Raw genomic sequence first — 17,549 nt, forward strand, 5'->3', positions numbered from 1 at the left:
TATTGAAGATTATGATGTGTTGGCATTAGGGATGAGCCGAACACCCCCCGGTTCGGTTCGCACCAGAACTTGCGAACGACCCCCGCGTTCGGTACGAACGTTAGAACCCCATTGAAGTCTATGGGACTCGAACGTTCGAATTGGAAAGTGCTAATTTTAACGGCTAATATGCAAGATAGTGTCCTAAAAAGGGTTTGGCGACCTGCCTCCTGCCTCAGGGGACATGGGTCACTGCAAAAAAAAGTTTTAAAAACTACCGTTTTGGTGGGAGCACTGATTTTAATGACGACTAAAGTGAAAAAAAAAAGTGAAATATTCCTTTAAATATGGTGCCTGGTGGGTGTCTGTAGTATGCCTGTGAAGTGCCACGTGTTTCCCGTGTTTAGAACAGTCCCTGCACAAAATGACATTAAGCGGAAATAACACCATTTAAAACTGCTTGCGGTTTTAATGTTATATCTGGTTCCTGCAATATGGTTGAAAATCATTCAGAAAAATGGCATGGGTAGCCCTCCCTGCCCATTACCAGCCTATTTGGGTCTTGTACGCATATTAAGGGGAACCCTGTACCCATATTAAAAAAAGGAAATGCGTGTGGCCCCCAGGCCCTATATACTCAGAACAGCAGTATACAGGCGGTGCAAACAAGACAGGGACTGTGTAGGTTTGTTGTGTTAAGTTGAATCTGTTTGTAATTTTCAACTGGTACATTTTTAAAGTGTAGCTCCAGTCAAAAAAAATATTTTTAAGCTTTTTGGAAAACATAGGGAAGGGTTATCACCCCTGTATAATTTGTTTTGTCATCCATCTTTTTTCATCTCACTTGCTGTTGTCTCCTTCCGTTTGCAAGTAGGAGATGTTTGTAAATTGGATGTTTGAAAGTAGGGGCCTGCCCTATATGCTCTGCAGAAATGGCGGAACAAGGTGTTGGTTTTGCAACAACATTGTAAGCCCTCAAAGTGACTCTTGGTGGGCGCTGGAGCGCCCTGCTGTGAACGATTATATCAAGAATTGTAATTACATGCCATTGTTGAACAGTGGTAGAAAAATTGACCTTTGGTGGTTGTGGTGCTGGTGCCACAACACTATAAGTCCTCACAGTTACTCTGGGTGGGCACAGGAAGGGGCCCTCCTGTGAAATATTATATCAAGAATTGTAATTACATGTCCCTGTTAAACAGGGGCAGAAAAATTGGGCCTTAGGCACTGGTGCCATCACACTGCAACCTCTGCCATACACTCTAGTTTTATTGCAGGAATTAGCCCTGCTGCAAAGCATTGCATCAAAAATTGTACTTAAACGCCCCTGTTAAACAGGGGCAGAAAAATTGGGCCTTAGGCACTGGTGCCATCACACTGCAACCTCTGCCATACACTCTAGTTTTTTTGCAGGAATTAGCCCTGCTGCAAAGCATTGCATCAAAAATTGTACTTAAACGCCCCTGTTAAACAGGGGCAGAAAAATTGGGCCTTAGGCACTGGTGCCATCACACTGCAACCTCTGCCATACACTCTAGTTTTATTGCAGGAATTAGCCCTGCTGCAAAGCATTGCATCAAAAATTGTACTTAAACGCCCCTGTTAAACAGGGGGAGAAAAATTGGGCCTTAGGCACTGGTGCCATCACACTGCAACCTCTGCCATACACTCTAGTTTTATTGCAGGAATTAGCCCTGCTGCAAAGCATTGCATCAAAAATTGTACTTAAACGCCCCTGTTAAACAGGGGCAGAAAAATTGGGCCTTAGGCACTGGTGCCATCACACTGCAACCTCTCCCATATACTCTTGTTTGATTGCAGGAATTAGCCCTGCTGCAAAGCATTGCATCAAAAATTGTACTTAAACGCCCCTGTTAAACAGGGGCAGAAAAATTGGGCCTTAGGCACTGGTGCCATCACACTGCAACCTCTGCCATACACTCTAGTTTTATTGCAGGAATTAGCCCTGCTGCAAAGCATTGCATCAAAAATTGTACTTAAACGCCCCTGTTAAACAGGGGCAGAAAAATTGGGCCTTAGGCACTGGTGCCATCACACTGCAACCTCTGCCATACACTCTAGTTTTTTTGCAGGAATTAGCCCTGCTGCAAAGCATTGCATCAAAAATTGTACTTAAACGCCCCTGTTAAACAGGGGCAGAAAAATTGGGCCTTAGGCACTGGTGCCATCACACTGCAACCTCTGCCATACACTCTAGTTTTATTGCAGGAATTAGCCCTGCTGCAAAGCATTGCATCAAAAATTGTACTTAAACGCCCCTGTTAAACAGGGGGAGAAAAATTGGGCCTTAGGCACTGGTGCCATCACACTGCAACCTCTGCCATACACTCTAGTTTTATTGCAGGAATTAGCCCTGCTGCAAAGCATTGCATCAAAAATTGTACTTAAACGCCCCTGTTAAACAGGGGCAGAAAAATTGGGCCTTAGGCACTGGTGCCATCACACTGCAACCTCTCCCATATACTCTTGTTTGATTGCAGGAATTAGCCCTGCTGCAAAGCATTGCATCAAAAATTGTACTTAAACGCCCCTGTTAAACAGGGGCAGAAAAATTGGGCCTTAGGCACTGGTGCCATCACACTGCAACCTCTGCCATACACTCTAGTTTTATTGCAGGAATTAGCCCTGCTGCAAAGCATTGCATCAAAAATTGTACTTAAACGCCCCTGTTAAACAGGGGCAGAAAAATTGGGCCTTAGGCACTGGTGCCATCACACTGCAACCTCTGCCATACACTCTAGTTTTTTTGCAGGAATTAGCCCTGCTGCAAAGCATTGCATCAAAAATTGTACTTAAACGCCCCTGTTAAACAGGGGCAGAAAAATTGGGCCTTAGGCACTGGTGCCATCACACTGCAACCTCTGCCATACACTCTAGTTTTATTGCAGGAATTAGCCCTGCTGCAAAGCATTGCATCAAAAATTGTACTTAAACGCCCCTGCTAAACAGGGGCAGAAAAATTGGGCCTTAGGCACTGGTGCCATCACACTGCAACCTCTGCCATACACTCTAGTTTTTTTGCAGGAATTAGCCCTGCTGCAAAGCATTGCATCAAAAATTGTACTTAAACGCCCCTGTTAAACAGGGGCAGAAAAATTGGGCCTTAGGCACTGGTGCCATCACACTGCAACCTCTGCCATACACTCTAGTTTTATTGCAGGAATTAGCCCTGCTGCAAAGCATTGCATCAAAAATTGTACTTAAACGCCCCTGTTAAACAGGGGCAGAAAAATTGGGCCTTAGGCACTGGTGCCATCACACTGCAACCTCTGCCATACACTCTAGTTTTTTTGCGGGAATTAGCCCTGCTGCAAAGCATTGCATCAAAAATTGTACTTAAACGCCCCTGTTAAACAGGGGCAGAAAAATTGGGCCTTAGGCACTGGTGCCATCACACTGCAACCTCTGCCATACACTCTAGTTTTTTTGCAGGAATTAGCCCTGCTGCAAAGCATTGCATCAAAAATTGTACTTAAACGCCCCTGTTAAACAGGGGCAGAAAAATTGGGCCTTAGGCACTGGTGCCATCACACTGCAACCTCTGCCATACACTCTAGTTTTATTGCAGGAATTAGCCCTGCTGCAAAGCATTGCATCAAAAATTGTACTTAAACGCCCCTGTTAAACAGGGGCAGAAAAATTGGGCCTTAGGCACTGGTGCCATCACACTGCAACCTCTGCCATACACTCTAGTTTTTTTGCAGGAATTAGCCCTGCTGCAAAGCATTGCATCAAAAATTGTACTTAAACGCCCCTGTTAAACAGGGGCAGAAAAATTGGGCCTTAGGCACTGGTGCCATCACACTGCAACCTCTGCCATACACTCTAGTTTTATTGCAGGAATTAGCCCTGCTGCAAAGCATTGCATCAAAAATTGTACTTAAACGCCCCTGTTAAACAGGGGGAGAAAAATTGGGCCTTAGGCACTGGTGCCATCACACTGCAACCTCTGCCATACACTCTAGTTTTATTGCAGGAATTAGCCCTGCTGCAAAGCATTGCATCAAAAATTGTACTTAAACGCCCCTGTTAAACAGGGGCAGAAAAATTGGGCCTTAGGCACTGGTGCCATCACACTGCAACCTCTGCCATACACTCTAGTTTTATTGCAGGAATTAGCCCTGCTGCAAAGCATTGCATCAAAAATTGTACTTAAACGCCCCTGTTAAACAGGGGCAGAAAAATTGGGCCTTAGGCACTGGTGCCATCACACTGCAACCTCTGCCATACACTCTAGTTTTTTTGCAGGAATTAGCCCTGCTGCAAAGCATTGCATCAAAAATTGTACTTAAACGCCCCTGTTAAACAGGGGCAGAAAAATTGGGCTGCTGGCATCACCCAGAACCAAAAATGTTCTTCCAACATATCAGCGGAGGAGGAAGAGGATAGACAATCAACATAACAGGACAGTCACTCAGCATCAGCATAGGCAGTCTTGAAGGGATGTGGTATTTCAAAAAAAATTATTCGGTTACATCAGCTTCAGGTGCTTGGTAGCTGTGGGTGATCCAAGACTGATTCATCTTGATGAAGGTCAGTCGATCAACTGATTCGGTGGACAGGCGCACCCTGTGATCGGTAACGAAGCCACCAGCAGCACTGAAGGTGCGTTCCGAAAGAACGCTGGATGCAGGACAGGCCAGTAGCTCAATTGCATACTGTGCAAGCTCTGGCCAGTGATCCATCCTCAAGACCCAGTAAGCCAGAGGATTTTCAGTGGGAAAGGTGTCCAAGTCTGACCTTGCCCCTAGGTATTCCTGCACCATGTAAATTAGACGCTGGCGATGGGTGCTGGAACCAATCATACCTTGGGGCTGCGGACTAAAAAATTGTCTGAAAGCATCAGTCAGACGGCCACCTTCTCCACCGCTCCTTCTGACTGATGCCTCAGCAACACGTTGTCCAGGACCAGGAGTTTGTGACCTCCCAGTCTCTGGGAACGCGTTGCACAGAGCTTTCTGCAAGGCCTCCCTGAGATGTCTCATCCTCTGCTCCCTCTGCGATGGCAAGATAAGGTCGGCAACCTTACCCTTGTACCGTGGATCAAGGAGAGTGGCCAGCCAGTAATGGTCCCTCTCCTTGATCCGAAGAATACGAGGATCCTTCCGCAGGCTTTGCAGGATCAGGGAGGCCATGCAGCGTAGGTTAGCTGAGGCATTCGGTCCGGAGTCCTCTGGGTCACTAAGGACAACATGATCCGCAGCTACCTCCTCCCAGCCACGTACAAGTCCACGTGTTTCTTGGGACTGTAAATCATCCCTATAAGACTGCTGCTGCTGATGCTGAGTGCCAGCCTCCACCTCCATGCTGACACAATCATCCTCCTCCTCCTCTTCCTCCTCCTCACCCTCTTCCTGTGTGATGGGTGGCACAGCAGGAACACTGTCTGGATAAAGGGGGCCTTGAGAGGCAAGGAAGTCCTCCTCTTCCTGCCTCTGTTCTGCCTCAAGTGCCCTGTCCATTATTCCACGCAGCGTATGCTCCAAGAGGTGGACAAGAGGTATAGTGTCACTGATGCATGCACTGTCACTGCTCACCATCCTTGTGGCCTCCTCAAACGGTGACAGGACAGTGCATGCATCCCTGATCATGCCCCACTGGCATGGTGAGAAAAAACCAAGCTCTCCTGACCCTGTCCTGGTGCCGTAGTCGCACAGGTACTCATTGATGGCCCTCTGCTGCGTGTGCAGCCGCTGCAGCATGGCCAATGTTGCACACAGACTCTCCTGGCCTGTTTCAGGACATCCTGTAAGCCGGGGTACCTGCCCAAGAACCGCTGCACCACCAGGTTAAGGACGTGAGCTACACAGGGCACATGGGTCAGTTGTCCCTGTCGGAGGGCGGAGAGGAGGTTGGTGCCATTGTCGCAAACCACCATTCCTGGCTTAAGCTGGCGTGGCGTCAACCACCTCTCGGCCTGCCCCTGCAGAGCTGACAAAACATCCGCCCCAGTGTGGCTCCTGTCCCCCAAACAAACCAGCGCAAGCACGGCATGGCATCGTTTTGCCTGCATACTTGCGTAGCCCCTGCAACGCCTACGGAGCACCGCTGGTTCTGAGGACAGAGCACTGGAAGAGGCCATGGAGGAAGAAGAAGAGGAGGGGGTGGAGGAGAGAGGTGTGTCACAACCAATAGTAGCATTTTGGAGGCGTGGTGGCGGAACAACCTCCAATACTACTGCACCTTGTCCTGCATCCTTCCCAGCAGCCAGAAGAGTGACCCAATGGGCCGTGAAAGACAGGTAACGTCCCTGTCCATGCCTGCTGGACCATGAGTCAGCGGTAATATGCACCTTACCACTGACCGCCCTGTCCAGCGAGGCAAGGACATTGCCTTCCACATGCCGGTAGAGAGCCGGAATTGCCTTCCGTGAGAAAAAGTGGCGTTTGGGGGCCTGCCACTGAGGAACCGCACATTGTACAAACTCACGGAAGGGGGCCGAGTCTACCAACTGAAAAGGCAGCAGTTGAAGTGCTAGCAATTTAGCCAAGCTAGCATTCAACCGCTGGGCATGTGGATGGCTGGGAGTAAATTTCTTCCGCCGGTCCAGCAGCTGGGGCAGGGACATTTGTCTGCTATAATCGGACGTGGATGTACCACTAGCAGAGTTCCCGGAAGCACTTGGCTGTGACACACCTAATTCTACACCTTCATTCCTCTCAGAGCAGGTTTCAGAGAGGACTGAAGGTCTAGTGGGGTTGGAGATGCCAGCTGATGAGGAGCAAGGAGAGGTCCGCTTTGTTCTTTGGTGTGGGTCTTTGAGGTATGCTTGCCAACGAGCTGCATGGCAGGTCAACATATGTCTGGTCAAGCATGTGGTGCCCAAGCGGCTGATGTTTTGGCCACGTGAGATACGCTTGAGACATATGTTGCAAATAGCAGCGGTGCGATCTGATGCACTCGTCTCAAAAAAGGCCCACACCAAAGAACTTTTAGAATAACGCGCAGAGGAAGCGCTCTGCGCAGAGGAAGCGCTCTGCGCAGGCGGAGCTCTGCGGTGTGATTCAGTCGGTGTGCTGCCCCTAAGCTGGCCCCCGGAGGGCATCCTGCCTCGTTGGACATGTGCCTCCTCCTCCTCCTCCTCCTCCTCCTCCTCCCTCCTTCCAGGCACCCACGTGGAGTCAGTGCCCTCATCATCCCCTCCCTCTTCATCGCTGTAGCAAACCTGGCAGTATGCTGCAGCTTGTGGAACATGACTGCCAGATTGCTGTCCTTCTTGAGCATCCCCTCTCTCTGTGCTCACACTACTGCCTTCCTCTAGCTGAGTGTCATCATCAGAGCCCACCAAACACTGGGCATCCTCCTGGAGCATGTACCCAACACTGTGCTCAAAGAGTTCAGGAGACTCCTCAGGAGGACGTGGTGGGTCTAGGGAAGGAGTCACTGATGATGACATTGAGAGGAGGGACGACGATGTGTTGGCAGCTGCTTTTCTACTACCCTGAGACTGGGTGAGAGAGGATGAGGAGGATGAAGAGAGCTTGGTCATCCACTCTACCAAGTCGTTGGCATGTTGCGGTTCAACATGTCCAGCTGCAGAAAAGAAGGACAAGCATGTCCCATGGCCACGTGCTGATGACAATGCACCGCGTCCACGACCAGCACTGTTGTCTCTAGACACAGAGCCTGCTTGCCCTCTTTTATCGGCTCGCGCCTGTCTGCCTCTCCTTGCTGGCCTTCCAGACATGGTAATGGCCTGAAGGGAGTTGGGTAAAACAGTAGTTGGGTAGTTTATATTGTGCTGGAGGCACACAACACCCACTAACTCCTGCAGATGCCTTTTTTATAGAACAGCAGAGTTAAAGGGGTATATACAGATGTATACTGTGCTGTGCTGGAAGCACACACAACTTCCAATAACTCCAGCAGATGTCAATCGGGCCCAAATAGAGAACAGCTATGTAGGTGGATAATAGCGGTATGTACTGGGTACAGAGCAGGCACACAGCACGCACTATCTCCTGAGTGACACTACTGACTGCAAGCTCTATTGTTAAAGATGGACCACTAGCTATATAGGTGAGGTGAATATCACGGTGTATACTGCGGTCAGGGCACGCAGACAATAACCAGAAAACAGCAGAGTTAAAGGGGTATATACAGATGTATACTGTGCTGTGCTGGAAGCACACACAACTTCCAATAACTCCAGCAGATGTCAATCGGGCCCAAATAGAGAACAGCTATGTAGGTGGATAATAGCGGTATGTACTGGGTACAGAGCAGGCACACAGCACGCACTATCTCCTGAGTGACACTACTGACTGCAAGCTCTATTGTTAAAGATGGACCACTAGCTATATAGGTGAGGTGAATATCACGGTGTATACTGCGGTCAGGGCACGCAGACAATAACCAGAAAACAGCAGAGTTAAAGGGGTATATACAGATGTATACTGTGCTGTGCTGGAAGCACACACAACTTCCAATAACTCCAGCAGATGTCAATCGGGCCCAAATAGAGAACAGCTATGTAGGTGGATAATAGCGGTATGTACTGGGTACAGAGCAGGCACACAGCACGCACTATCTCCTGAGTGACACTACTGACTGCAAGCTCTATTGTTAAAGATGGACCACTAGCTATATAGGTGAGGTGAATATCACGGTGTATACTGCGGTCAGGGCACGCAGATAATAACCAGAAAACAGCAGAGTTAAAGGGGTATATACAGATGTATACTGTGCTGTGCTGGAAGCACACACAACTTCCAATAACTCCAGCAGATGTCAATCGGGCCCAAATAGAGAACAGCTATGTAGGTGGATAATAGCGGTATGTACTGGGTACAGAGCAGGCACACAGCACGCACTATCTCCTGAGTGACACTACTGACTGCAAGCTCTATTGTTAAAGATGGACCACTAGCTATATAGGTGAGGTGAATATCACGGTGTATACTGCGGTCAGGGCACGCAGATAATAACCAGAAAACAGCAGAGTTAAAGGGGTATATACAGATGTATACTGTGCTGTGCTGGAGGCACACACAACTTCCAATAACTCCAGCAAATGACAATCGGGCTCAAATAGAGAACAGCTATGTAGGTGTATATAGTGGTATGTACTGGGTACAGAGCACGCAGACAGCACGCACTAACACTACTGACTGCAAGCTCTATTATTAAAGCTAGATCACTAGCTATATAGGTGAGGTGAATATAGTGGTGTATACTGCGGTCAGGGCACAGACAGTAACCACTACACAAGAGCAAAATAGTAAATCAGCCAAAAACGATTGGTGTGTAACTGTGTTGAAGGTACACAGAACACCCACTGCTTCAGATGCTAACAAACACTACACGAGGCCGCCTGAAAGGCGGCTTTATATAGTGTGGGGCGTGCACTACACAGTCTGAGCTATGATTGGCCACAGGCAGGATGCCTGTGGCCAACCATTGCTCTCCTCGCTACTGGCGCTGCGATTGGCCAAGCATGCGGGGTCACAGTGCATGCTTGGCCAATCGTGAGACAGCAATGCATTGCGCCATCGCAGTGCATTGTGGGCCACACGAATTTTGCCGCGAACGGCCCAAACGTTCGGAATTCGGCGAACGCACGAACGACCGATGTTCGAGTCGAACATGCGTTCGACTCGAACACGAAGCTCATCCCTAGTTGGCATACAGAATAATTCAGGAACTAAAGCAAGAAACACAGGCAGATGCCACCTGTCAGCGCCTAATTGACATCATTCTCAATGGGTGACCTGGCTCCTTTAAGGAAATCCCACATGATATCCGACAATGCTACTCTATGAGGGATGAATTGACAGTGGATGATGGATTAATCCTGCATGATCAGAGATATGTAATCCCTCACTCTCTTCAAAAATACTACTTGACATATCAAGGTCATCCTGGCATTCATTCAACTAAGAGAAGGGCACGTAAAACCATGTTTTGGCCCACTATATACACCGACATTAAAACAGAAGTTTCCAGATGTGCCCCATGCAACGCTCTATGACAGCACCAGATGAGAGAACCTTTAACTCTTCACCAAATAATTGACAGACCATGGTCTATCACAGCAGCAGACATATTTGAGTGGTCAAACAAGGATTACCTGGTCTTGATAGATTCGTACTCTGGCTGGTAAGAATTTTATGTTCTCCCAAACACTTCCAGTAACATAGTGATCTGGACATTAAAGTGGATATTCTCAACACATGGAATTGTCTATCAACTGATGACTGGCAATGCAACATCATTTTCAAGTAGAGAATTCAGGAACTTTGCTCACCAATGGGATTTTCATCACGTCACTAGCAGTCCCAATTACCCCAGATCCAATGGTCTTGCAGAGCGTAGTGTAAGATCGGCCAAGCATCTCCTAGAGAAATGTGCACATGATGGTTCTGACATTTATGCAGCCGTACTCCGCAACACTCCTAGGGATGGCATGACCAGGCTAAAAGGAAAGATACGGCATGACAAATCGGCCAGACACCTTTCCCCTCTGGAGTCTGGGCAGGTGGTAAGGATGGAGACAACCCGTGGATTTGACAAACTGGCCTCTGTTCATGGAAAGGCCTGCCAACCAAACAGCTATGCTGTCCATTGTGATGGTAGGACCTATGTAAGGAACCGTCGTCACCTCCTATAGGTACCTGAATCATACTGAACTGCCACTGCCCATGTGCATATGATCACTTCAGGACCCCAAGCACAGCCATCTGCTGCTGTGGCAATTGACACTTGCACCAACGGATGTAACACATAATAGACTTGAAAGACTCACAATTTTTTATTTGATGTGGAAGATTGTGTAAATCCAATCCAAAGTTCCAAAACTTTATCACACAATGGCGTATATGAAAGGGAAGGGGGAGGGGGAATGAAACAGGGGATTTTTCAACGGTGCAGTTGAAAGTTTTATTTCAATGTAATAAAAATAGATTATATAAACATTAATAACAGATACAAAAATGTACAGAGGTTACTGAGTACATAGCTATTGGGTTTTGGGGATCCCGAAAATATTTGTTGATAAAGTGATCGCACTTCTTCCCAACATGTTTCGCACTGAGCTTCTTCTGGGGAATATGCAACTAACAATAACATAAAAAGAAAAATGTTTTTTTATGAAAACATCAATACACAATATAGTACAAGTCAGAATATATTGAAAAAACATGGTTTTTACATAATCATAAATAATCCCAATATGCTTGGTCCAATACGGCGGTGCTTACCCTGATCCAAAAATACACCGCAACCCCGGAACCGGCAAAAGTTGGAAAGTAATTGTTTAAGCCCGACAAGCAAGATCAGAGGCCCCCCAGCTCAATGGAGGACATAGATGGAGGTAAGCAAACGCTAAAAAAATGAGTAGAATAAAAAAGAAAAATAAGTAAAACTAGAACGTTTTAAATTTATATAAAGAAATAAATTGGACTGTATAATAATCATTATAATGCCCTCAATTATATGGGGGAATTGGGGCATAAGCCTCCATATCAAGAGAATATATAATATATTAATTATGATAGTTAATGATAAATGACACAATTGGATGATAATTAAACAGACATTGAACCTTTGTTATCAATTAAAGCCTGATTTAAATGTGTAACTAAAGAGTAAAAATGGTATAAAAATATAAATAAGTACTTGTACCTTCAGAAATAAAGGAAGATTGAATTGTGTTACTATGTATCAATATAGATACAATAAATGTGAAAAAGTCACAGCAGGTTAACCAATTCGATGCACTGCTTTTTACCAGCTAGTGAGTGCAGCGCTTTGCTGCCCCTGAATATCTGCTAAACCTAGAAACAAATAAAGAAAATATAAGTGGAGGTGTTTAAGGAAAGTATAATGTGTTGAAATATAGTAACAAATGAATCTAGGTTTCCAAGGAGTGGAAATCCAACATTGCAGCGGTGCCCGTGTCATACCTCTAATCAGTGTATCCCTGAACTGCGCTGCTTATAACTCCTCCATCCATCGAGCCGGCGTCTTACGTCACCGGCTCGATGCGGACAACCAGAGGAGGGTAATGCGCATGCGCGAAGCCCGTCGCGCCGACGTCCAGACTACAATCCCCATAATTCCGCGGTGCTGATGAATCGAATCAGCATAGGTGGTTGCCAGTGACTTATTTTTCTTTTTTATTCTACTCATTTTTTTAGCGTTTGCTTACCTCCATCTATGTCCTCCATTGAGCTGGGGGGCCTCTGATCTTGCTTGTCGGGCGTAAACAATTACTTTCCAACTTTTGCCGGTTCCGGGGTTGCGGTGTATTTTTTGGATCAGGGTAAGCACCGCCGTATTGGACCAAGCATATTGGGATTATTTATGATTATGTAAAAACCATGTTTTTTCAATATATTCCGACTTGTACTATATTGTGTATTGATGTTTTCATAAAAAACATTTTTCTTTTTATGTTATTGTTAGTTGCACATTCCCCTGAAGAAGCTCAGTGCGAAACATGTTGGGAAGAAGTGCGATCACTTTATCAACAAATATTTTCGGGATCCCCAAAACCCAATAGCTATGTACTCAGTAACCTCTGTACATTTTTGTATCTGTTATTAATGTTTATATAATCTATTTTTATTACATTGAAATAAAACTCTATGAATTTTTATATTTTTGCTATCACTTTCTTATAAGCTGCATGGTTGAAAAATCCCCTGTTTCATTCCCCCTCCCCCTTCCCTTTCATATACGCCATTTCTAGAATTATTAGAGGATGAGGTGCCTATAGTATTAAGGTGTCACTGGGAAGTTTGGACCAAATCATTTCTATTTTATCACACAATGATTTTTACTCAGCCTCTTTTGTTTTATATTGTAGTTTGTTATTGTCCCTTGCTATGCTGCACTCCTTGTTGGTTCTATATTACACTTAATTTATATATGCATATTCCTTTCTTTAAAAGGGGAAAAATGTAGAATATGTATGTGATGTATTTACATAGCTGTGTTAGGACCTAGGGGTGGGAACAGGAAGTAGGAAGATATAAAGTGAAACTAGATGAAATTGGTTTTGTATGTGGCTCTCTGCTGGCTGAAATAAACAAGCTTTTCAAAAGATTCATCTGACTATTCATCATTGCCATAGCTCCCAACTGTCCCTGATTTGGAGGGAATGTCCCTGATTTGGACCAATATCTGTCCCTCATTCCACCTTTTGTCCCTCGTTTTGGTCTGATCTATATAGTTGTATATAAAATGCACTTTTTTTCTTTCAAAAAGTGTTTCCCAGTGCTAAACCATTCATCCAATTTCTAAATTGCTGCATTTGTAAATTTTAAAAGCCAATATAAAGGAATAGTAGTGGAAAAAAAAGGTCCTTGTGGATTTAATTAACCTTTTTTGTTATTTCACCTTTAAGGGGGTGTTGCAGGGTGTGTGTCCTATGCCTACATATATTTGTTAGTAGGTGTCCCTCATTCCCATCTCAAAATGTTGGGAGGTATGCATTGCTTCTACAAAATCCACAAAGTTGCTGTAGATTCGAGGGGGACATGCAAGGAAAATAAAAAAACAGCATTTTAGCTTGCATTTTAGCTTGCATATGATTGGATGATAAAGTCAGCAGAGCTTCTACTCATTTCAGATCTACCCCTTAGATTTAGAGCGACTACACTTCTAAGTGAACTTTCAGTGCACTTGCAAGTGCATTTACAGTGCAAAGTGGATTTTCCTTTCATAAATAACCCCCAGTATCTCACAAAAGTGAATACACCCCTCACATTTTTTTAAGTATTTTATTTTATCTTTTCATGTGACAACACTGAAGAAATGACACTTTGCTACAATGTAAAGTAGTGAGTGTACAGCTTGTACAACAGTGTAAATTTGCTGTCCCCTCAAAATAACTAAACACACAGCCATTAATGTCTGAACTGCTGCCAACAAAGGTGAGTATACCCCTAAGTGAAAATGCTCTAATTGGGCCCATAATTGGGCAGTTGTTGCTCCACATAAAGATGGCCTAGGCTTTAAGAAGATTGTCAAGATCCTGACACTGAGCTTCAGCACGGTGGCCAAGACCATACAGTGGTTTAACAGAACAGGCTCCACTCAGAATAGGCCTCGCCATAGTCAACCAAAGATGTTGAGTGCACGTGCTCAGTGTCATATCCAGAGGTTGCCTTTGGGAAATAGATGGATGAGTGCTGCCAGCATTGCTGCAGAGGTTGAAGGGGTGGGGGGTCAGCCTGTCAGTGCTCAGAACATATGCCACACACTGCATCAAATTGGTCTGCAGGGCTATCATCCCAAAAGGAAGCCTCTTCTAAAGATCATGCACAAGAAAGCCCGCAAACAGTTTGCTGAAGACAAGCAGACTAAGGACATGGATTACTGGAACCATGCCCTGTGGTCTGATGAGACCAAGATAAACCTATTTGGTTCAGATGGTGTCAAGCGTGTGTGATGGCAAGAAGGTGAGGAGTACAAAGAAAAGTGTGTATTGCCTACAGTCAAGCATGGTGGTGGGAGTGTTATGGTCTGGGACTGCATGAGTGCTGCCAACACAGGGGAGCTACAGTTCATTAAGGGAACCATGAATGCCAACATGTACTGTGACATACTAAATCAGAGCATGATCTTCTCCCTTCAAAGACTGGCCCACAGGGCAGTATTCCAACATAACGACCACAAACACACCTCCAACACAACCACTGCCTTGCTAAAGAAGCTGAGCGGAAAGGTGATGGACTGGCCAAGCATTTCTCCAGACCTAAACCCTATTGAGCATCTGTTGGGCATTCTCAAATGGAAGGTGGAGGAGCGCAAGTTATCTAACATCCTCCAGCTCCATAATATCGTAATGGAGGAGTGCAAGCGTACTCCAGAGGCAACACATGAAGCTCTGGTGAGCTCCATGCCCAAGAGGGTTAAGGCAGTGCTGGAAAATAATGGCGGCCACACAAAATATTTGGACATTTTGGGCCCAATTTGGACATTTTTACTTAAGGGTGTACTTACTTTTGTTGCCAGCGGTTTAAACATTAATGGCTGTGTGTTGAGTTATTTTGTTAGTTTATTTACATTGTAGCAAAGTGTAATTTCTTCAGTTTTGTCACATGAAAAGATATAATAACATATTTACAAACGTGAGTGATGTGTATATATATATATATATATATATATATATATATATACACACACACAGAGAGCGATAATGCTAATGTGCACAGGGTGATTAGGGTGTTCCCAGGCACATCTGGCACACCTCATGCATACGCTTATGGGTCTAGGTTTGAAGACCTGGAATACAGATATAGTACACTAACCACTAAGTAAGATGAACAAACTGTGCAGGAGCTGCAATAACAAGTACTTGGATGAATTGCCTATACAGACAGAGTACCAGTCTGGGACCTTTTTATTATACACAGAGAATGTGTATAAAATGCAATGTAGGTGGCTGTGCAGTGTCCATAGCCTATGTTAGTCATACATATATACTGCTATAGTAGGTGTTTAGGTCCTCAGTGTTTTAGAACTGTCTTCTATAACATTTATTATTTTTTCTATTTATGTACTGTTTTTTAGTTATGCCAGTTCCTCAAAATAAGCAACTAGTGAATGAAGCAATATTACTACATCAGGAATACGACAGGACAATCAAGCAGGAAAATGAACAGCTTAGAAAGAAAATGAAAAGGATGAAAAACAAATACATGAGCAAGTAAGTGGTTGTTCTTATTAGCTGTCTTTGCCAGGGCTCTATTTATTATAATGTTTCTTTACCATCACCAAATTACATTTCATTTACAAAGAACATTTTCAATTCCATTTTTTGTTTTAGTCTCCTGAATTTTGATGTGGAAATTTGAACAGCCTCAGATGATACAGGGATGAAACAAATCTCCCTACATAAGTTTTACAAGTATATCTGCTGTCTTCACCTTTTACAGTATCTCACAAAAGTGAGTACACCCCTCACATTCTTGTAAATATTTTATTATATCTTTTCATGTGACAACACTGAAGAAATTACACTTTGTTACAATGTAAACTAGTGAGTGTACAGCTTGTATAACAGTGTAAATGTGCTGTCCTTTCAAAATAATTCAACACACAGCCATTAATGTCTAAATCGCTGGCAAGTGCATATACCCCTAAGTGAAAATGTCCAAATTGTCAATATTTTGTGTGCCCACCATTGTTTTCCAGCACTGCCTTAACCCTCTTGGGCATGGAGTTCACCAGAGCTTCACAGGTTGCCACTGGAGTCCTCTTCCACTTCTCCATGACGACATCACGTAGCTGGTGGATGTTAGAGACCTTGCTCTCCTCCACCTTCCATTTGAGGCTACCCCACAGATGCTCAATAGGGTTTAGGTCTGGAGACATGCTTGGCCAGTCCATCACCTTTACCCTCAGCTTCTTTAGCAAGGCAGTGGTTGTCTTGGAGGTGTGTTTGGGGTCGTCATCATGTTAGAATACTGCCCTACGGCCCAGTCTCCAAAGGGAGGGGATCATGTTCTGCTTTAGTATGTCAGTGTGCGGCGTATTGTCTGAGCACTGACAGGCTGACCCCCCTCACCCCTTCAACCTCTGCAGCAATGCTGGGACCACTCATATGTCTATTTCCCAAAGACAACCTCTGGATATGATGCTGAGTATGTGCACTCAACTTCTTTGGTTGACCATGGCGAGGCTTGTTCTGAGTGGAACCTGTCCTGTTAACCACTGTATGGTCTTGGCTACCGTGCTGCAGCTCAGTTTCAGGGTCTTGGCAATCTTCTTATAGCCTAGGCCAGTGATGGCGAACCTTGGCACCCCAGATGTTTTGGAACGACATTTCCCATGATGCCCATGCACTATGCAGTGTAGTTGAGCATCATGGGAAATGTAGTTCCAAAACATCTGGGGTGCCAAGGTTCGCCATCACTGGCCTAGGCCATCTTTATGCAGAGTAACAATTCTTTTTTTTTTTTTTTAGAGTTCCTTTCCATGAAATGCCATGTTGAACTTCCAGTGATCAGTATGAGAGAGTGAGAGCGATAACACTAAATTTAACACACCTGCTCCCCATTCACACCTGAGACCTTGTAACACTAACGAGTCACATGACACTGGGGAGGGAAAATGGCTAATTGGGCCCAATTTGGACATTTCACTTAGGGGTGTACTCACTTTTTTTGCCAGCAGTTTACACTCTAATGGCTGTGTGTTGAGTTATTTTGAGGGGACAACAAATTTACACTGTTATACAAGCTATACACTCACTACTTTACATTGTAGCAAGTGTCATTTCTTTAGTGCTGTCACATGAAAAGATCTAATAAAATCTTTACAAAAATGTGAGGGTTGTACTCACTTTTGTGAGATACTGTTTAGAAAGTGCACATCCTATTAGATTTTTTCACTTCCTATAGAACGTCTCACAGTGCCTAGCAATAATCCCCTCCTACAGCAGTAGGGAGGGGATTATTGCTAGGCACTGTGAGACAACTGATTGGAGGAAAGGCACACACCCCCTCCCCACATATGCAGAGCGTGCCTGTGAATAGTTTAGCAGTCTGCTAATCTATTTATATCAATCTTTCCTGACACACACTTCTATCCAGAGGCGG

At 45.0% G+C, this 17,549-nt stretch overlaps 1 protein-coding gene across 1 annotated transcript in view; it reads left to right on the forward strand.

The window, feature by feature from the left end:
* LOC143940874 (uncharacterized) overlaps positions 1-17,549 on the forward strand; it is a 48,092-nt gene that overhangs the window by 13,988 nt on the left and 16,555 nt on the right. Inside the window, exon 4 of the mRNA XM_077462670.1 lies at positions 15,520-15,655. Coding sequence (XP_077318796.1) covers positions 15,520-15,655 — 136 coding nt within the window. The remainder of the gene's footprint in view (positions 1-15,519; positions 15,656-17,549) is intronic.

This window comes from Lithobates pipiens, unplaced genomic scaffold, assembly GCF_037356315.1.
Source record: "Lithobates pipiens isolate NorthernLeopardFrog02 unplaced genomic scaffold, aLitPip1_a1.2 Scaffold_3, whole genome shotgun sequence".
Taxonomy (NCBI): domain Eukaryota; kingdom Metazoa; phylum Chordata; class Amphibia; order Anura; family Ranidae; genus Lithobates; species Lithobates pipiens.